Genomic DNA, 21,727 nt, shown 5'->3' with positions numbered 1-21,727 from the left:
GAAATGCCACAAATGGTCAAAAAGCTGTTTACTACAGTGGTGTGCAAAACGTCCTCTGAATGCACAATGCGCTGAACCTTGATGTAGAAGACCATGCTATGTTCCACTCCTGTTGGCTAAGAACAAGAAGATGAGGCTAGACTTGGCAGGTGATCACCAAAACTGGAGGATTGAAGATCGTAAAAACATTGCCTGGTCAGACAGATATGAACTTCTGCTGCGACATGCAGATGGTAATGTCATAATTTGGTGTAAATGACAAGAATCCATGGGTCCATCCTGCTTTGTGTCAACAGTGCAGGCTGATGCTTTGTGACATGGTGCATTATGCTGCTGGAAATATCCATCTGATGAAAAACACGGTTCCAACCTACAAAACTGCCAAGCTGCTCACACGTACTAAGCATTGTCTATAAATTCTTAATTCAAACTGGCAAAATCCAGGCCACCATTAAAAGTATTGATATCAAAACTACACCATGTTACAAGAAACAATATTGGCTATCGTAGCTCACATAAATTAAAGAAGGTGTATTCCAAAGCAATGCTACCCAATGTTTCCTACATAGTTTTAAGTAACTTGCCCCTGTGTTTTTCTTACAATCTTACAATTGTGAGTGACGCTTTTCATTGTGTGGTTAAATCAGGTTTTTAAATTGCAAGGATCGGGATGACCGATCACTACAAATACCCCTGCCAATGCGATGTGAAAAGGGAAGCATTGTGGGAGACAGAGTTTTAGACTATCTTGGCAATCTATCTGAACATTTTAATAATTGAAATTCCCTCATATTCAGCATATAGCAATATATGTGAATCCTGAAACACATTTTTTGAACACAGGCTTACACGCTACGTAGTGTGCTTATATTTAGCTGCTCTATTTAATAGGGAGGAGTATACCTGAAGAATCGTTTCCAAAACTTCCGCTTCACCTTCCTATAGGGATGCACATGGTCAGCAACAATGCTTAGGTATGATGTGGCATTCAGATGATGCTCAGTTGGTATTAAGGAAGAAAACATTCCCCACACCATTACACCACCACCAGCAGCCTGCACTGTTGACATAAGGCAAGATGGACCAATGGATTCATGCTGTTTCTGATACCAAATTCTGACCCTAATATCTGCATGTCTTCGCAGAAATGAAGATTAGTCAGACCAGGCAATGTTTTTCCACTCTTTAATCATTTTGTAGCCTCATCTTCCCCAATGAAGCCTCATCTTTCTGTTCTTAGCTGACAGGAGTGGATCCTGGCGTGGTTTTCTGCTGCTGTAGCCCATCTTCTTCCAGGTTTGGCATGTTGTGCATTCAGAGAAGCCCTTCTGCACACCACTGTTGTAAAAAAGCTATTATTTGCACATTTTTGTGGCCTTTCTGTACAATAAGTGCATACCGAAGGTCATTGGAACAACTACAAAACACAGGTCCAATAAGGTACAATACTCATTTTGTAACAGTTATTCATAGCCATGAACTCATTAAGTCCAGTTCACACAGTGAACATTAACTCTCTGACCTAAACTATGCTAAGTCAAACTTGGAGGCATGACAAGCTATAACATCAAGATAACTATACAAAATAAGTATTGTACCTTATCGAACCTGTGTTTTGTAGTTGTTCCAATGACCTAGATATGCACTTTTGTACGTCGCTTTGGATAAAAATGTCTGTTAAATAAATGTAATGTAATGTAATAATGATACAGAGCACAATATAAGTGCTAGATAGAGGTACATGTAACATGAAAGTGGCACAGGAGGTACATATGTAACATGAAAGTGCTATAGGAACAAAGTAGAGAGATTGAAGTGATAGAAATGATCCCAGATTGGGAGTGCACCACAAGAGTGGTGATAGTTAGTTAGTCCAGGTATAGTCTGAAGACATGAGTCTTCAGACCATAGAGGAAGATGGGCAATGACCGAGTGGTTCGTAGAGGAACAGGGAGTTTGTTCCACCACTGGGGAGCTACGGTGGAGAAGCTCTGTGGTAGGGACGAGCTAGAAGCATTCACCCGGATGGCAGGGGGGGCAAGTGGTTGAGCTGGCATGTAGGATTGAATCATGTTCTGTAAGTAGGTGGGGGCTGTCCTGTTGGCTGCAGTGTAGGTGACGGTCAGGACTTTGAACCTGATCCTGGCAGCGACCGGTAGCCAATGGAGTGACCTCAGCAGGGGAGAGATGTGAGAGAACTTAGGAAGGTTGAAGACAAGTCGGGCAGCAGCATTATAAATCATCTGTAGTGGCTGTATGGCACAAGCTGGCTGGCTTGCAAGGAGGGAGTTACAGTAGTCAAAACGGAAGGTCACCATAGCCTGGACAAGTAGCTGGATGGAGTGCGTAGTCAGATATGGTCAAATCCTCCAGAAGTTGTACAGGAGGAATCAGCAGGACTGTGATGTTGCCTTGATGTGCTCCTTGAGGTCCAACTGGTCATTTGGGGCCACCCTCAGGCTCTTTGCAGAGTGAGAGGCAGTCACTATGGTGCCATCAACAGTAATTGAGAGCTCCTGTAGTTGTAGTGCATGAACGTCCCAGGAGGGCAGCCGTTTCTGAGATGCTGGAAGCACCACATCCAGCACCAGCAATCATACCACAGTCAAAGTCGCTTAGATCACGCATCATGCCCATTCTACTACTACTTTGGTCAAACAAAAAACTAAACCCCTTCACCATGCTTTAAATATTGAGTTGCTGTTTTTAATGTCAATGGAATTAACTCCTGAAAGTATCTAATTTTGGCCAAAAACCTGGATGGGTTCCCTCTGCCAGGAGTCTCAAACTCGGCTGCAACACGATCTTCCCATATGACAATGATCCTAGGCATATCTCAAAACCAACCAAGAAATAGTTAACCGGCCACAAAATGACTGCTTTCCAATGGGCATTACAGTCTGTAGATTTGCACCCAATTTAGAACTTGAGCTTTAAACTGAAGAGAGAAGTCCACAAGCGCAGACCAAAGGATATGAGGAATCTTGAAAGATTTGCAATTATTCCCCTAACATGTTCATCAATGTCATAAAATACTGTATAAGACAACTAAACACTGTTTTCCATGTAAAGTACCAAAGATATTAGTGCCAATTGTATTGGAAGGGAATAAGTTTATAATTTGTGAAAACTTATTTTGGCAGACATCTGTAAGTTAGTAAATACTAAACTTTCAAAAATAAAAGGGAATTCACTGTATCATAGTGAGAAGCAAGTACTGCCTGTTTGGGAGGCACTTCCTCTCATGTACTCTTTTAAAAAAAATTTAAAAAACCAGTCCAAACCAGTCCAACCACTACCCATAAACACACCCTCAAACAGCACAAGACAGTTTCCATAGTCACAAGACCGCTTCTCTACCGTTCCAAAGATAACAATAGGACTTTGAACCTAGAATATGCTGAGTCACAGTGAGGCAGCAGTTTTGTGTTTATGAGTTTATGTCTGGGAAATGGGAACAGAAGGTTATGACCAGATAAGGGCACAGACAGTGAAGAATGCAAAGTCACTGCTGAAACAGACGTTAACACACAAAAAGCCAAAAACACTCAACTGCAGCATATTTTGCCACAGTGCCCAGTATAATGCAGCTCTGATAAAAATGGTTACAATTAAAGGCTTTTAATTTAATAATGTTACACATTCTTTTTAACTTTACTAAAAAAAAACTCAAAAGTAAAAAGCCCTTCAGCATGGAATACTAATTATTGAATAAATAAACCTTAAAAATGAAAAAGAGCTAAAAGTAGAACTCCAGTAGAACTACAGTACATGACAGAAGTGATCTCTCAATATTTAAACAGTGAACCATACATTATGCAGTTGTAACCTAAACAATTGAACTCAACTATTTTATTTTGCTGTATCATGCATATCTAAGCAAAGTCTGAAACATTGAATGTGCTCTTTTGTGTCGGCTAATTTGTACTTTGATGAAAGGGATATTTCATCCTAAAATCAAAAGCAAATTATCAAAAATCTAAATTCCAATTATAATATAATAATATTTAAAAAATGCATCTATCCTTTTTACATTTGAAACAGTATTATAATATGAGGTATTGCACCTTTATGCATCCACCTGGCTGGATTACATAATTGGGTGTGCCTCTGATAAATAAATGTTGTAACTAAGAGAAATTCAACTGCTGACAAGGTGTGGTGTCATGAGTTTCGGAGGACTGGGATGACATGACTCAGCAAAGAACTGATTTCTTTCTCACACTCATTTTTTATATACAGCTGGTTAAGGTTAGTTTTTCACATACAACTGCTGACTGCTTTTTCATCATCCCATAATTGCCAGTCTTGCATATATCTCTGAAACATTGCTCTTCTTTAACAGGCAAAAGACAAGTATATATATTTTTCTAACTGCAGCGCATAAATTGTGTATAGAGGAGAATGGTTTGTTAGAAAGCCAATAACTAGAGCTGGGATCAATCCAAAATTTAACACACCCCCTATTCACAAACTGAAAACACTGCACCCAGGTCAGCATATTAATTAGTAAGGTGTCTGTTGTGCAATTTTAGGTTTATTGGCCAAAGTTATTTTGTTGGCCATAGTTATTTACTATTAAACTATAAGAAGCTCAATATCGCAAAATATTCTAACCCTGACTGTTAAATTTGTTTGCATTCATAAGCATATGAGTGACGTTCACAGTATGAAGACAGTATACTGTATGATTTATTATTGAAGCAATATAACATGACAAAAAACATGTTATATTAGCTCCCTAATAAGCTCCACAATATACGGCATGTCGTGGTGGTTATTGGTTATGGGGAATCGGGGCACTAAAGGGGGCAGGTTGCTGAAAGCCTCGGAAAACCCACTCTGCCACATTGACTGACGTAATTATTCAAAAACGAATGTGATGTGGTTATCTAGGAGACACTTTTATACAAGAATATTCAAACATCTTTATATCTGATATACTAACATGGTACCCATACAACTGAACACAACGCCACAACTCTTTGACTGACCAAAATTCAAGCCTGCAACATTCTGATTATAAACCATGTTTCCTAATCCTTTGGGAACACATTTGTGAACGGTTATGGAGCCAACTGAAATCTACAACTCAATTTAAGGGCTCGGACAAAACAGTAACGTAACTTTGATTCTAAAAAGAAATATTTTAACTACTAAAAACGTCCTGCGCATTTTTAATGAAGCAGCCACCAGGTTACTGTTAGTTGCCTGAAATCCATACAAAGCTGATTAATGGAATCTGATGCACCATCAACCCATTTTTGCAGTCTGCCTCTTGGAACCATAGTGAGATGCCTATATTTTCTTCATCATATGTAAGCTTCATACAAAACCTGTAATAATGTATTTCGGTCACAAGAACCACCTCTTTGAAACGTGTGAACGTGTGATCGAATTTGAACATCTAGACGCTTGCACTAGGACTTACACCATTTCACATTACAAAACATTTTATAATTGTACTTTCACATTTCTGTTTAGCGTGTCACAATGAAATTGTGTCTATCTTGGCACTTACACAAGGTTCTGTTAGCTGTGGGATAGTAGGCGTTTTTTTCTTATAAGCTACGGCCATTGTAATTGTTAGCTAATATATTTTAAAACGTCCTCCGTGCATTTACTTAAGCCACATTAATATAATGATACCGTATTAGATTATATTCGTAACATTTCATCATGAAAATGAACACATTTTGTCTTGTGCAGTCTATATAGCTGAGTCACAATTTGATCAAGCATTAGTTAAGGGATTTGTAAAAATACATGTCGTTAGTGTAATTATTATTTGCAAGTGGACGGACTCTATTGTAAAATCTAATATTTAACGATGTATGTACTAATACAAACGCTGCACTTTAAAATGCTTGTTTTGTCCAGAAGATCAAGCACTCGCTGCCAGCCACCCAGGGACATTAATTCATAGACTGTCTTCTTGGATTACAAAGAATTTCCTGCTTGTTGTGTTCGACCGCAGCTTCCTGTAAAAAAGTTCTTCTCGACTATTGGCTATTTCCACACGGATTCCCTCCTACTTTCTTTATTTTATTGGTTGCGAAACCCCATCTGTCAGCTACTGACGTAGGCAAATTTGAATCATATATAAAGAGAAGACACTACGACAAATTCACAACGCAGAGGAAATTTGGAAGTTCTTGCTTCAACAGTGATTGAACGGAACTTCGTACATTTTCGTTTGCTTTCGTAAAATTGTAAATAGTATTACATTCCTGTATTTTTTTACTTGAAAGAAAATATTTTTGTAAAATAAATTTTTCGACTGACGAAGAAGGCAAGATGGAAACCTCACAGATCCGTCAGAATTACCACCGTGACTGCGAAGCCGCCATTAACAGAATGGCCAACATGGAGCTGTTTGCGTCCTACACTTACATGTCCATGGTGAGTAACTCGTTAATGAATACTGATGTTCTTTATCTCATACTGCATTTCCCTAGTGCTTGCTTGCTTGATAAGTAACGTTAGCTACCTAGAAAATTTGTTGCCAACTAGCCAGTTTTTTAGGCTAGTGTGTGTCACACCCTGTAAACGCGTCTGTTCCGGTTTGACGTTATTTTATCTAAATCGACGAACTCGCTGTTTGTGCCACGTTAATGAGGTCATTGACCTCACATTACAAACTCAGTCTTGCCGTCACCCTTTGCTTTATAAGGAAGATTCCCTTGTGCTCACCATTGTTTTTTTTCCCCACCAGGCTCACTACTTTGCCCGCGATGACGTCGCTCTTCCAGGGTTCTCTCATTTTTTTAAGGAGAACAGTGAGGAAGAACGGGAGCATGCGGAAAAGCTGCTGTCTTTCCAGAACAAGAGGGGTGGACGCATTTTCCTGAATGACATCAAGGTCAGAAATCTGATGTTGAGTCTTTGGGTGTTTTTCTATCTGTTCTTGTCTGGTCTTGTAAACTTGCCTGAGGGTGTTATTTAATGCCACTCCCAAATATCAAATATTGAGGATGCATTTATAATTGCCACATACCTATTTAGACTTTCCAGTTAGCCTTGTCCTGCATGTCTTTGGACTGTGGGAGGAAGCCCACACAGACAGAGGGAATATGCAAGCTCCATACAGAATGTGTATATAGTCATCCGTGACTGCGAAATGTGAAGAATGACATCACTTCCGTGGTTTGGTGAACATGAGGGTGTGCCCTGGTGTGACTGATGTCATTCTTTTTGTTGCAGAAGCCAGAACGGGATGAGTGGGGTAGTGGACTGGAGGCCATGCAGTGTGCTCTGCAGTTGGAGAAGGATGTGAACCAGGCCCTGCTGGATCTGCATAAGATCGCCTCTGACAAGATTGACCCCCACGTAAGTGTTCTGGTTACTGTTTTTTTTTCTTCTTTTTCCCTCACCGCTGTGCACTTCAGTCTGTATTGCTGGTGGCAAGAGTATTGTTAATGTTAATTTGTATTGAGATGAGTTTACCTCTGTTAAATTTCTTTGAAGTTAATGTATTGTGCTTCCTGAAGTTCCTGTAACTATTGTTTCTATTATTGATATTCTGCGTTTTTCTTATTTTCGCTTCCTTAGCTCTGTGACTTCCTGGAGACTCACTACCTGAATGAACAGGTGGAGGCCATCAAGAAGCTTGGAGATTACATTACCAACCTGGCAAGAATGGATTCGGGCAATAACAAGATGGCCGAGTACCTGTTTGACAAGCACACCCTGGGGGAAAAAAGCTAAAGTCTTCCCCAGTCTTCATTCTTGACCGCTTAAGACCCAAATAATTCTGCTTTGTTTCGGATAAAGTGTGGCTTTTACTGTACTCTTGTTAAATGGTCATCATAATCTACAACTGGGTGATAAGAATTTTACGTTCCATCTTCTAAACTGGTGATTAATTCATACATTGTGAACTTGGAGCCTTGTATTGTTAACACTGCATATTCATGTGAGTGTGCCTGAATGGTTCCTTTGTGTTATAATAGAAACTCCTGTTCTTAATTGTGCGCTTCTGCTTGTCAACGATTTAAAGCATTGGATTTGACTGAGGAAAATAAAGATTTTGTGCTGAACATTCACTTATGCTTCTGTTGAATTTTCTTGGTAATTTTGGAGTGGGGTGATTCATTATAATAGTAATATGTGCATTTAGTAGGTAGATGGGTTTCTGTGCGTAGCAGTTAAATATGCAAACTCCACACAACCTTCTTGCTGTGAGGCAACAGTGCTACCCACTGCACCACCGTGCCGCCTAAATATATTCAATTCAATTCTCCAGATTAATTCAGTCAATTCAAATTTAGTTCTGCATGGAGTCGATATATGTATCCGTTAAATATGAATTATTTACAACTCCCCACCATAGGTAATCGACAACATACATACTGTAAATTATATTCAATTCAATTCTCAGGATTAATTCAGTCAATTCAAATTCAGTTTCACTTAGATTCAATTCCGTGAATTCAACTACAATTAAAATCTCGACTAAATTACTTTTCTACATCAATCCCTTCAATCCAGAACAAATGCAATTTAATGCAGTTCCTTTCAATGCCAGGATTTTACAACATTATTCCCCACAGTATTCCATATTATGCCTCACCTAATTTGACATGCAGAATCATAATTCAGAATGCCTGTCAGCCATTAGATAAACAGTGGACAAGTTGCAATCCATCTCACCAAAACTACTGGTGTACTCCCAGCCTTAGCTGTTGTCAGTCAGTAGCATGTTCACACCGACTTAGAACCCTTAGTATATCCAGTGAGGGAAGAAGCACCATAAGGCTAATGTGCTTAACAAATTACTGAGCTCTAGATTTAGTTAGCCCAGAAGGTTGTCAGGTACTTGAAAAGTCATGAAAAGCTCATAATTTTCTGTTTACACCAAGAGAAAATCATGAATTCTGTTCTCATTTAATTCACCCTGAAAATGATTTTTTTTTAAATATCAGTTTTATTTTTCTTGCTGTGTACCAGTGTAGTCGCTGTCATGTGAATACGTATTTAGAAACATATTTAAACTGTACAATAATTTTAAAAAACATATTTATGTAACCTATTTAACTGTAAATTGCCTTCAGGTGTGTTAAGTTAGATATTATGATGATTAGAAAAAGGGGAGATGAGTTGTCTTCAGCTGCTGACAGAAAAAAACTACCAATGAAATACCAGTCAATGTTGTTCCTGGTAAATTGACATGGGTATTATTAACTTAAAGACTAAGACAAATATACTGTGTATGTCGATTTTTAATTTGAGAAGAAGGAAGATACAGCAACAGATGTGTAGCTGACCGAGAGGAGGGGGAGAGCAAGAGATTAAGCTGAGTACTGGTTTAGTAATTCGACTACGCTTTGGCTTAACGGGGGTGGAGAGGGGGTAGTGTTGTGCATTGCAGGCAAAAAAGGAAAATATTGAAAGGTGGTTAGGTGAATGTTCAAGGGAGAGAAAGGGAAAGGTTGTGCAACAGTTGTCTGCTCTCAGCGCGGAGGTATTCTCACATCGTTCGCAAAAATAAAAATATTAGCCTGTGGGTAAGTACATGCATTTAATCCATTATTTAACGTCACATTGACGCATAGTAATTCGTAAGTTTGGAGCATACAGCACATAACATTATTAATATGTATAGATTATATGAATTTTGTATTTTTTACATGCAGGGAAAAATTAAACTGTTTGATGTTCGCGCGGGAATTGATTTGATTGCCAGGCTATAAATATGTACTCCTTCAACGTGTTGTCCGTTGCTTTTGAAAAGTCGCAATAACTACAAACAAATCAACTTAGTTACATATTTGTTTATTTTTTAAACCATAACCTTTGCTTTCTAAATGAATTCTCCCACACCCCGCCCACTGCGCAGCCACTCTAGTGTGTGCGAATGTCTTATTAATGTATTCATGCCACCATATCGGAATGTAGGTCTAACTGAACAAGAAATCACTATTGATGTTTTGATTAAACATGCTCTCATAAATATTTGTCGAGATATTTGTGTATTATACTGACATCTACTAACAATGGATCATGGAATAGAATGTAAAGTTCAAAAAGTGCTTAATGTAGCCTATATGGTGAGTTGCGTTACATGACTTTGACTGTGACTATCTAGCAGAGCATCTCATGGATTGTTGCGTCATCAGCTAAAATAGAAGCTTGTAAAAACAACAATCGAGAAATTTTCTATTGGTTGCAGGATGTTAGAAGTTTGATGGTGTCTTCATCCTAATTAAAAATTATTTGTGGCAGTAACTGGTAACACTATAACATGCTGCCCGATTTTTAAGTATACTTCTTTCAGTCTAGTTGCAGAAACCCCTCATAAAATTATTAACCAATTATTTTGCAATACTAGTTTTGTCAAAAGACAGTGAGTGGGAACAGCATTGCCTCTATGTCTGTGGAATTCACACACTCAGAGCTCTGGTATGCACATTCATTTTAGTCTTATCACTTGATATTGATTCCCTTGAGCGAGTATTGCTCCCATTTAATTTGAAGATAATACTGTGATCTGGTTCAACATAGCCATATATTCCATCTAATAGCTTACATCCCATCAAATACGCCCCACTCTCCTCACAAATGCTACTAAGCTTGTAAATGACTTACATAAGAATATTGATGAATCCACATCACATTTGCTTAAAATCATTTGCCGCGGTTGCCAATTAGATGCTGTTTATGTATGCTGTAATAAGAGTTTGATATGCTTTGTCTATGAAGCGAGCATAAGAGCAATATTCATTGGTAGCCATTTCAATCAGATAATGAAATCCCCTGATAGGATAAAAATATTCAAGGATCAGGATTCTCTGCTCTTTGCTTTCCATAGAGAACACAATCAAAACCACAACACCCATCATGTTACCCCATATACAGTACCAACATGAGGACTGAAGAAGAGGGGCTTTAAGCGGGTGGAGCCAAACTGTCCCTTATTTACTTAAGCTTTGGGATTTTTGGATTAATTTTTGCAGTTAATCTTGTTACAAGTCTGTTGGGAGAGAGGGAAGGATAACATAGTGTGTAACAGGGAGGGAGGAGAGAGTGACTGGGGATTAGGGTCAGCCATGTTGGGCAGCTGGCTTAGAGTTCCATTGTATGTAACCGCCTTCTCAATGCAGAACCCATTAAGCCAGGAGGGAGAGGGTGGAGTAACAGAGAGATTGTGATGCAGTGGTAGGCAAAACAGCTGGAAAACGAAACAGGAGGAGACAGGGAGTGAGGAGTGACAGAGAAGGAGAGTAGCACAAAGCAAGGGGGGAATAAACTGGGATTGGAAATGCAGGAAACAAGACTCTAGAGTTTACACATGGAAAGGTTAAAGAAATATGGACCTATTTGTTCCCTGTACTCATATTCATATTGTGAGACAACGGTCTGAGATAATATAACTTACCAGGTACTATAGTTCATTTTCTATTACATGCATATATTGCATAGTATGCTCACCTTACTGTACATTTTCTGTGCATTTATCTTGCAGTGGAACTGAAAAAAGTAATTTATAATATCATTACATTTCATTTATTTTTATCATTACATTACATTTATATAATATCAATAACCATATGATATATGGTTGGTGTGGTTTCACAATGCACTAATGCACAATGTGTATGTTCTTCACGATATGTCCATTACCTAGCTACAATAAGATTGGCCAGAATGGAAGTCAGAGGGCGGCGAGCGGCCGAGCCATCTGAGCCTGAGCCAGAGTCAGCCCCTGCCCAGGAACCACCACCCCTAGCCCCTGCTCCGCCTGCTCACCACCCCAGCCACAACTTCAACAACATGAAGACAAAGTTTATGAATGAGCTGGGTAGACTGCCAAGTGAGTAGTAAGAACCTCCACAGATTTAGTATGGCATGCACGATTTTCGGACACAATGAGTAAGACTAACGTTTCTAATATTTCTTTCCAGCGCCAAATAGTTTATATGTGTGTACTATAAATAGAATAGCTGGTTTTCTCATCATTTTGGAGACTCATTTCTGGGGCCATTAAGTCATTTGCACTAATTAACTATCTCTTGAGTGTTCATGTGCCATATATATGTATAGATTATTACCTTGAGGCAATTTGATTTTTTTTCTTTTGTACTACTATGAATGAATGTGTTGAGGATAGAATTCTGTATTAATGAGAAGATGTGCATTAAATGGTTACAAAAAAAATATATATATATATATACAGTATATATAGACAGTAGGGGTGCACCGATTGATCGGCTGTGTATCGGAACCGGGCAGTTTTCACTCCATAATACACAATCAGAAACCCGCAGATTTTGGCCGACCTGAATTCCGGTTTTATGATGTAAGAAATGTGAGTCCATGTGCAAGTTGCATTGGAATGCTGCCACTATATCTTTCCTAGAATATCAGCCATCAGGAAACAATAGGCTACAAAGTGCATAAAGCAGACATTAAAGTTATGTTTTTTCAACCTGGGTCTTCTTTCCGTAATATTTTTCATCAGTGCTATTGGTTCTGATAGTATTTTATACAACTGATTCATTGTCAAGTTTTGGCGTTTTTGATGTTTTCTTTCTCAATGCCAATAGCTTCACAGTGTATGGGGAATTTCAAGAGGCCACAGGTTCAATGTAGCTTCAAGCAAGTCCAGTTTATCTAAAGCTGTTTACTAAAGTGAAAATGAATGTGAATGTAGAAATTTATTTGTCGAAATTAAAAATAATTCCGTCTGAACCTGCAGAATTGAACGTAAGCTACACTATTCTGTGTGCACACAAATTTAGCTTTGTATAGTGTAGGCCTATATTCTGGTTTCAAAAAAATATAGTCGACCATCAAAGTGAAGAGGCTCGACAACATCCTTCTAATAATCCTTGTGATGAATAATTAGCTAGTGCAACATGTTCAGAATTTGGATTTTCAACATTATCTTATGAAGGTAATCCACGTTTAAGGTAAAATATGTTGATTCTACTTACTACAAAAATATACTGTTCTGCAGCCCTGGCGCAGATCATGTGTGAAGCCGTCACGCTACGACAACAATATAACAATAATTCTGTTAATGATTATTATTATTATAATAATGATGAATGTATCTGAATGTATTGATAACCTATAGCGCAAATGAACAATTATGTTTTCTTTGTTATTTGTTTTTTTTAAATTTTTTTTTTTTTTTTAATTAAAAAAAAAACTAAAAATCGGCTATCAAAATCGGAATCAGCTGATTTGGCTTTAAAAAATCGGCAACCAGAATTGGCCATAAAAATTCATGATCGGTGCACCCCAAGTAGACAGAGGTCATGATTAAGCTGAAAAATATAAGTTGAAACAATGTTATATATGAAACAATGTATATATCAATGATAAAACAAAGCCATTTGAATTTTAATATCAATTTAGGCATATCAAATTGAGCATAAAAATTTAAGGCTAATGTGCATCATTTAATGGATTACTTTAATTGAACTGGAACACCGTAAAGGACAGTAAAAGAAACGGATATGATTGCAGAGATTTACTGGGAGCTAAGAAGAATTTAATGGAGAACAAGAGAGAGCATGCACAAATGAAATGGTAAATGATCAAAATGGCTTTGATGGACTTCAGCCTTGACAAAGAAAAGAAAGTGTAAAACAAATAGTTTCTGAATTTATTTAAATGCATTAGTTCTATGTTTATCCATTTATTTGTTCAATTTGTACACCACAAATGTTGAATGTTTGTAAAAAATTGTGGTGCTGACTGAATGGGTAAAGATGTACAGAAACACACTTACGAAGAGGTTTATCTCATACAGTTAAGAGAGTACCTGGACACAGAGGAAGACTTCATTCAGAATACAGTTCTAGAGACAGTACAAAAAGGGTTCACGTGCTCTGCAGGCATTATGATGGGCACAGTATATTGTGTTATGCTTTATATCATCTCGTCCATCCATAACTTTCAATTTCTTCATTCCATTCTCTTTTTTGCATTGTTCAGACCATCGTCACAGACGTGAGTCCATATATTTGTTTTCATTCCATTTCCTTTCCTTTACCTATATCTGTCTGTTCAGCAAGTTAATACTCATAAATAACTGAAAATCACATCTCTCCATTGTTTTGAATTTGGAAACTCAATTGTTTTGCCTTTTTCATAGAGATCAGGGATTCTCTGTGGTTTCGTTTTACACTGCTGGCATTATACTACATTGCCATGCTAGAAAAATCTGCCATTTTGTAAAGCACAGTGCACCTCCCTGTATCTCCCATTTGCCAACCTTGTCTCCAACTCTTCCATTTTCCTAGCTATGTCACAAGGCATCTGCACCTCTGTGAGCTTCTCACTTTTATAGGCTTGAGATTTCTGTTTCCAGGGCAACTTGACCCAGCTTCTTTTTGTCACAGTTGCTTAGGAACCAGAATCTCATATGCATTTTTATATTACTTTCTTGACTACCTGTCCATATAAATAACTGTTTCTCGCATAGTCAGTTAATGTTTCTCAGATCTTTGAATCCTTTTATCTGTGTTACTCTGCCCATTTTTGTTCTAAGACAGATTTATTTTACTTTGGTTACAATATTTCCCTTTTCCAGTTCCTATGTGGGCAGTGGGAGCCATTGTGGTGGTGGTCCTGGCGTTAGTAGGCTGCTTTGTCTTCTGTGTTGTGAAAAAATGCTTCGGCAAGAAGAAGAAAGCAAAGAAAGTGAGGGAGAGGAAGGCTGGCCGCAGAAGGAAGGGAGGTGCAGAGGGTGAAGGCGAAGGTGCAGAGAAGGTGAGGAAAACAGACAAAACACAGCAACATTACAACATTATATAGCTCATGTTATACTGTCAGAATGGACCTTTTATGAAACGTAAAACACCCTATAAAGAGACAGCAGGTCATGAGTAAGGCGTACAAGCAATAAGACACCAATAAATACAAGTGTCAGTCCATTTTATTAAAAAGGAGTGAGATAAAAACATGAAAAGTGCTGTAGAAGGTCTCCTTCTCCTTAAAAGAGCCAATGGCATAGTCTAGGCTTTATATAAAACTTACACAATAAAATGTAATTTCCCAACATGGATCACTTAGAGCCGTCATGTACTGTGTACTTGTTTCATTCAGACTCTGCACAATTAAATAGGTGTTGAATGCTGATCCAGATTTAACACCCCTTTGTAGTCATCTGTTTGAGAACCATCATAAAGGTTCTCAAACATAAAGTAGTTGTTATTACTAATACAGACTTGTATTTCATTCCAGATTTATAACCTTTCCATGAGTTCAACTTAATTTAGCTGGAGTTAATTCATGCCTAAATGCAAGATTTAACTCTGGAACCATGTTATAATCTTGATATTACATACTTATCGATGATTTTTAAAAATGTTGCACCAGCATGTTTTGGAACTGGTCCCATATGTTGTGTGTCAGGCTTGTAGCTGCAATGCAAATACACTATATGACCAAAATTATCTGGACATTCCTTGACCTGGGGCTGTTTTTCTTGATTTGGGCTAGGCCCCTTAGTTCCAGTGAAGGCAAATCCTAATGCTACAGCATATAATCACATTAGAATCTATATACTGTGGCTCCCGAAAAGACTGGCCTTGTCTGTTTCAGCATGACAATGTCCCCGAGCACACAGCGAGGTCCATATAGAAATGGTTTTGTTGAGAACGGTGTGTAAGAACTTGACTGGCCTGCACAGAGCCCTGACCTCAGCCCCATCCAACACCTTTGGGATCAATCGGAAAGCTAACTGTGAGCCAGGCCTAATCGCCCAATCTGTACCCGACCTCACTAATGCTCTTCTGGCTGAATGGAAGCAAATCCCTGCAGCAATGCTCCAACATCTAGTATAAAGCCTTCCCAGAAGAGTGGAGGTTGTTATAGCAGCAAAATTATGCGGTTGGATGCCAGGTGTCCACATACTTTTTTTGTGCTGTGTTAATAAATGCATTTTTAAATTGTTAGAATAAGTACACTGCCTTGCTGGTGTATTTACACAAAGTTTGATGCTCAGCTGGTAGACCTCTGATTACAGGATCTACTATATGGCTGTAAGCACTAGGCAAGCTCCATTTAGGTGCTGCAAGAGACAGTGTTACAGTACCTTGATTCGTATAATTAATTTTATTATACACATTTAATGAAGACTAACAAAAAATACAGTTTATAATGAATAATAAAAGTGCTAAGCAATATTTTAATTATCAATCTTGTGGATTTGGTTTTATAAGCTTCTTAGGTTTTGAACTAATAGAGGAAAAAAGTGGTGTCTTTATTTATTTGTTTATTTGAGTGAAATAGGATGCCATGGGAGACCACAATACAGTTCCCTAAGATTACGATTAACTTTAAAAAAAGAAGCACTTTGATGAATGTTTATTTTTGTTGTACTTTTTCCACAAGGAATTATTGGGGGTGTGAATAAATGTGACATATTTTTGGCAAAAAATATTACTCATATTGGTTCTCCCAGTTTACAGTATAGTTAATTGCATGTATTGTTTCTTTTATACAGACTTCTTTGCTCATCTTTATCAAGAGTGTGATTAATTGTGGAGGGTATTGTATATTCTCCAGAATAACCCAAACATTACATTTGACAATTTTGCTTTGCAGAGAACTATGACTTTTTTTTTACAGTAGACCATTTTATCTAATGGCTTAAATTGTTTGTATATTGTGAAGAAGAGATTTCAGAGATTACCACAATCAGCCTTAATCATGTCAGAGTAGTAGATGGGTTGTATAGTCCATCCTCCTTCATATTATAATGTGTGTTTCAATGTACTGTGTAGGAAGAAGGAGATAAGCAAGAGGGTGCTGGGGAGGAGAAGGAGCGGGAGAACTTGGGGAAGTTGGAATTCACTCTGGACTACAACTTCACTGATGCTCAGGTGCATGTGTCCTCTGGTTTGTCTGTGCTGTGCGTCAGCCCCTCCTTCACTGCCAATGTCTGGACCTCTCCCTCAGGATCAGAGCCAATGTTATGCCTTTTCTGTAGCTTGATTGCAGCCTCTCTCTAACATTACTTGTCAGTCAGTGGGTATGCATTTGTTCAAAGACTGATGGTCTTCTCTCTCTCAGCTGATAGTGGGAATCCTCCAAGCCCAGGACCTAGCTGCTATGGACATGGGAGGAACATCTGACCCCTATGTTAAAGTATACCTGCTCCCTGACAAAAAGAAGAAGTTTGAAACCAAGATCCAACGCAAGAATCTGTGTCCAGTGTTCAACGAAACCTTTATATTTAAGGTCTGTGTTGTGATTGTATTTATGAGTGATGGTGACTGGTTTGGCTGATCTTCTTCTGTTTCTGAACTGAGCATGTATCAGTTTCCAGTCCCCACTTTACAGATGTCACTTTAAATTGTTTTATTTTTTTTATTTGCATAGTTAGTAAGCATACTCATTCTTCCAGGTGACAATAATACATTTGTTTATGAGGAAATATTAAGATAAAGTGATGTTTAAAGTGATAAAATCAAGGAAGAAGCACACAGATGGTGTGCACAGCAGGCTGAAACCCAGTTTAGTATTTAAGTGGCCATGTAATATAATGATTATGCCATTGGGCTTGTAATCCAATAATGTGAGTTATATTCCCAGGTAAGGCACTGCCATTGTAGCAACCTAAATTGAGCAACCTAACCTGAATTGCTTCAGTAAACATCCAGCTGTATTAATAGATACTACAATAGATAAAAACCTGCTAAAAGCTAGAAATATAAGTGTAATGTGTTCTTTCACAAGACCAACATGTAAGATCTCCCTGAAAATGTAAGCATACAGAGTGAAACGTTCTGACTCTTTCCCCCCAGTAAGTAATGTGCTTCATGACTAGTTTTAGAGTGTTTGGTACCTAGTTACAGTGTTTGGTAACTCTGACCAGACCAAGGTGTTTCAGAATGGGCCTGCCATTATAGTTATCCAGAAGTACATTTGATTTATTTGCCTCTGTAAGTTGTCAGTTAGTTGCTTTGTGATATACTTGTCTAATTGCGTACCTAACCTAACCTAACCTCTCCCCCACAATGGAACAAAATTACCAGTACTGGCATGGCACTCACAGTCTATACATATTTGGATAGTCAGGGACAAATGTGCACTCTACATTGAATGATGCCTTCTTCTGTCGTTAGTTGTGACAAATTTCTCTTGATTTCGTCCTCTTTTATTCAGATTCCTTATGCAGAGCTGGGTGGGAAGACTCTGGTATTGCAGGTGTTTGACTTTGACCGTTTCTCCAAGCATGATGTCATTGGTGAGATTAAGATTCCCATGAACAGTGTGGACTTGGGCCAACCCTTACATGAATGGAGGGATCTTGAGAATGGAGAAAAAGAGGAGGTAGGTAGAAACAGACCTCAGTGATCCTTCCTAAACTCCTGGTGAATGCTTTTTTTTTTACTTTCTTACTTCTTTATTCACTCAATTGTTTCCTCTCATATTGTTCTCCTACTTCTTCCCATAATTTTTTGCTTTCCATTATCCCATCTCTGGCTTCAAAGTATTTGTATTGACATATCTGTATTATTAACACTTAACTGTATGTCTCTCAGCAAGAGAAGTTGGGTGACGTCTGCATCTCTCTGCGTTATGTCCCTACGGCTGGCAAACTCACAGTCAACATCATGGAGGCCAAGAACCTCAAAAAGATGGATGTTGGTGGCTTATCAGGTGAAGGCCCGCCCCCCCCCCCCCCTTGCTGTATTAGAAAATGCAGATATATAATTACAAAACCTAAGATTAAAAACTCAAAATAAGTATCTGCCTGTATGAGAAAATAAGTAAATTGCAGAAAACCTTCAAAGTTGACATTTTCTTTTTGGGTAATATTTTTCAAAAATCATTTTTATTCAGTGACTACCCTTGTTTAGGGCCTATACTGTACATGCTTCCCAATTACATGATAGTTTTTTAAATTATTATTTTACTGGGGCAAATATGATAATTTGCCATGCTCAAGGTTAACCAAGGGATAAATGGGAGGGATTCAGTCGGTGGGGATAGCAGTGTTCATTGCTCAAGCAACCCCTGTTGGCCATTCAGGCGCCCGTGGCTTGCTCTCTGCACATGCATATGACTGGGTCTTCTCCTCCCCCTCTGCGTGTGTGGGCCTGTGGCTTTGGTGTGCAAAGAAGCATCTGGCTGACACCGTGTGGTTTGGAGAAGAACTGCAAGTTTGTCTTAACTCTCCTGAGCTAAGAGCCATGTCTGAGCATGCTTCTTTGCAAATGGGATATTCCAAATTCTGGTGGAACTGCAGATGCCAAATTTATTTATTTATAAAACTAAGCTGTTTCCAGAATACCTACACATACAAAATCTCATAATGCTCTATGAAGCCAAATGAACAGGTCTTTCAAATCACAGTATATCAGTCTATATATCTGTCTGTGCCAGTTACAGGTCTTTGAATCAAATAAGTTTGCTTAAACATACTATTTTAACTTTTGTATGTATGTTAATAGCTAGCTAAAATTGTTCTTGCGTGTTTTGCTGTTTCGTCCCTCTCCAAGTCAACTATGCCCCTTCAAGTACATCACGGAATTTCCCCTTCTTCTTTGTTCAGATCCTTTTGTTAAGATTGTGCTGCAACACAATGGGAAGCGACTAAAGAAGAAGAAGACGACAGTCAAGAAAAACACACTCAATCCCTACTTCAACGAGAGCTTCAGCTTTGAGATTCCATTTGAACAGATACAGGTATTACATTTCTCTAAATATTTATTTTACGTATTGGAGCATCCCCTTATTATGGGTCTACAGACTGTGTTATTCTCTCTCTGTTTCTGTATAGAAAGTGCAGGTTGTGATAACAGTGTATGACTACGACAAGCTGGGGAGCAATGATCCCATTGGCAAACTCTTCATTGGCTACGGGGCCACAGGAGTGGGGCTTCGCCATTGGTCAGACATGCTGGCCAATCCAAGGCGCCCTGTTGCTCAATGGCACACTTTACAACCTGAAGAGGAAGTGGATGCTGCCCTCAAAGGACCCCATCGCTAACCTACTTTTTATTCAGTTCTTGGTTGTGATTTGATTGGTGTTGCGTTGTAAAATTGGTCTGAATTATTTCGTCTTCCTTTAAAAAAAATATTTAATTGGTTTCTTTTGTATGTTTTTTTGTTTCTGGTGAGTTTTTATGGTACTGTATTTGTATTTTTGTGTCACTTTTGTTATTTTGTTACATTCCCTTACTTTGTCCTCAGTGATAACTTCTGTGTGTGTGAATGTAGTGTGTGAATGTATTCTCTGCACCTATTTGATTGTATGTGTGTGTGTGTGTGTTTGGTTCTCTGTATATTGTAAGGGTAATCTTCCCAAATAGATGGGACACGTTCAGTAAAAACTTTTTCTTGAATGCTTTCTTTGTGAAACTTTTGGGGAGGAAAAACTGTTCTCAAATAAAAGATAAGTGGCAAACATGCCATGTCTCTGTGAATCACCATCAGACAATTTTGTGGTGCAAAAAAAACTATGATGGTGCAATATAAAACTATGACTATACATGGCATCATTTTTATTTTGCACCATTAAAGGCCTTATTTTGCATCCGTGCGCTCCAGACTTTTTCCTTTTGTAATCTTATATTGTCCTTTATCTGAGAAGCACCATACCGGCCTTTTGATTGGTTGGTGTGCAGTGACCTCCTTTTTTGAACTCTCTGTTGTAAGCTTAGTGTGTATGCAACACAAGGCCACGTGAATACTGTCTAATTAGCCTAATTAGTTTTAACATTTACTGTAATGCAATGCCATAATGTAAAGCTGAGACCCAAGCTCCCAGTTGCTGAAGGGTCATTGGTTCAGAGGTGGATTAAGGATATGCAACATCATATCCTGAGTTTAATTTGGCAGATGGAATAATTGTCTGCATAAAATGCAATGGACTATAAATAAAAACGTATCTGGCTCATCAGTTCCGTATACCTTTAAAAGGTAAACATGCTAGCTTACTCAATGTGACAGCTTTAACAGATATAACTTAAGCAATATAACACAATCACTGACTGAACAGTGACGTGATGTGGTAGTTAACATTAGTTGACAGCGGGATAAGGCATTAATGAAAAAAACTACAACTAAATACACAACTAAAATTGTTAATAAATAGTTACGGTTTGGTGGGGCGGTATGCCCTACACTTATACAGCACTGAGTGTTTGGAACTTTTCAGGGTCTCCCACAGAAAGAACATCAATTACCACAGACTCTCAGCCCTTAAGAACAGTAACTTCTGAACCTTCTGCCCTCGTGTAAATATTGTACATACTTCCTTTTTTATAGCCTGTCACTTATATGCACTTTTGTCACTATTGTCCCCAGCAAACGCTTTTCACTGTACCTTTTCTGTGAATTGGTTATTATTGCTTGTCCCACCACTTATTGGAAACTACCATTCTTCCCCACCTATATGGACTTTCACTATTTCTATTAATGTTGCTCACCATATCTACCCCAGCCCTTGACAGCTGGGTCTTAACAAAAAATATGACAAACACTTTCATTTATTGGTAATTCATGGTAAAGGAAAAATGACAGAATCCATGCCCGAGAGTTTCTTTCAGCAATAATGTATGTGTATGCATGTCTTTCACTTCACTACTTTTCATTATACATTTATTCATTATTATGAAAAGCACTAGACGCACAGAATTGTTCATACATATAGAAGTTTATTTATTTATTTATTTATTTACTATTTTTAAATGTAACAGCTCAATTGCAGATTGTTTCCAAATCTTCATTTCACAGTTTCATGTGACACATTCATTTAAAT

At 38.2% G+C, this 21,727-nt stretch overlaps 2 protein-coding genes across 3 annotated transcripts; both read left to right on the top strand.

Annotated features, from left to right (window-relative positions):
• Positions 1 to 6,115: 6,115 nt before the first annotated feature.
• LOC135248010 (ferritin, middle subunit) lies at positions 6,116 to 8,045 on the top strand. The gene is made up of 4 exons (XM_064322090.1): positions 6,116 to 6,402; positions 6,716 to 6,862; positions 7,204 to 7,329; positions 7,552 to 8,045. Exons 1-4 carry the CDS (start codon positions 6,298 to 6,300, stop codon positions 7,705 to 7,707), a joined length of 534 nt encoding a protein of 177 aa, XP_064178160.1. The 5' UTR covers positions 6,116 to 6,297; the 3' UTR covers positions 7,708 to 8,045.
• A 1,175-nt stretch (positions 8,046 to 9,220) lies between these two features.
• On the top strand, positions 9,221 to 20,373 carry syt5b (synaptotagmin Vb). Of its 2 annotated transcripts, XM_064322088.1 has the most exons (10): positions 9,221 to 9,506; positions 11,627 to 11,812; positions 13,945 to 13,959; positions 14,543 to 14,721; positions 16,740 to 16,838; positions 17,029 to 17,196; positions 18,124 to 18,291; positions 18,504 to 18,621; positions 19,517 to 19,650; positions 19,745 to 20,373. In XM_064322088.1, the coding sequence occupies exons 2-10, from the start codon at positions 11,647 to 11,649 to the stop codon at positions 19,952 to 19,954; spliced, it is 1,257 nt and encodes a 418-aa protein (XP_064178158.1). In that variant the 5' UTR covers positions 9,221 to 9,506; positions 11,627 to 11,646; the 3' UTR covers positions 19,955 to 20,373. The 2 variants fall into 2 exon arrangements, with proteins under 2 accessions (XP_064178158.1, XP_064178159.1); XM_064322089.1 differs by lacking the exon at positions 13,945 to 13,959 and having other exon boundaries at positions 9,222 to 9,506.
• The last annotated feature ends 1,354 nt before the right edge of the window (positions 20,374 to 21,727 follow it).

Source organism: Anguilla rostrata, chromosome 2, assembly GCF_018555375.3.
Source record: "Anguilla rostrata isolate EN2019 chromosome 2, ASM1855537v3, whole genome shotgun sequence".
Lineage (NCBI taxonomy): Eukaryota > Metazoa > Chordata > Actinopteri > Anguilliformes > Anguillidae > Anguilla > Anguilla rostrata.
Note: the sequence above shows the minus strand (reverse complement) of the source record. Positions and strands in the feature narration are given on the sequence as shown.

Bases quoted from the DNA above. Each gene is read 5' to 3' on its own strand.
- LOC135248010 (XM_064322090.1), top strand. From the start codon at position 6,298: ATGGAAACCTCACAGATCCGTCAGAATTACCACCGTGACTGCGAAGCC. The intron at 6,863-7,203 runs GTCAGAAATCTG...TTTTTGTTGCAG, and splicing joins TTTTCCTGAATGACATCAAG to AAGCCAGAACGGGATGAGTG. The intron at 7,330-7,551 runs GTAAGTGTTCTG...TCGCTTCCTTAG, and splicing joins CTGACAAGATTGACCCCCAC to CTCTGTGACTTCCTGGAGAC.
- syt5b (XM_064322088.1), top strand. From the start codon at position 11,647: ATGGAAGTCAGAGGGCGGCGAGCGGCCGAGCCATCTGAGCCTGAGCCA. The intron at 18,292-18,503 runs GTAGGTAGAAAC...TATGTCTCTCAG, and splicing joins AGAATGGAGAAAAAGAGGAG to CAAGAGAAGTTGGGTGACGT. The intron at 18,622-19,516 runs GTGAAGGCCCGC...TTCTTTGTTCAG, and splicing joins GGATGTTGGTGGCTTATCAG to ATCCTTTTGTTAAGATTGTG.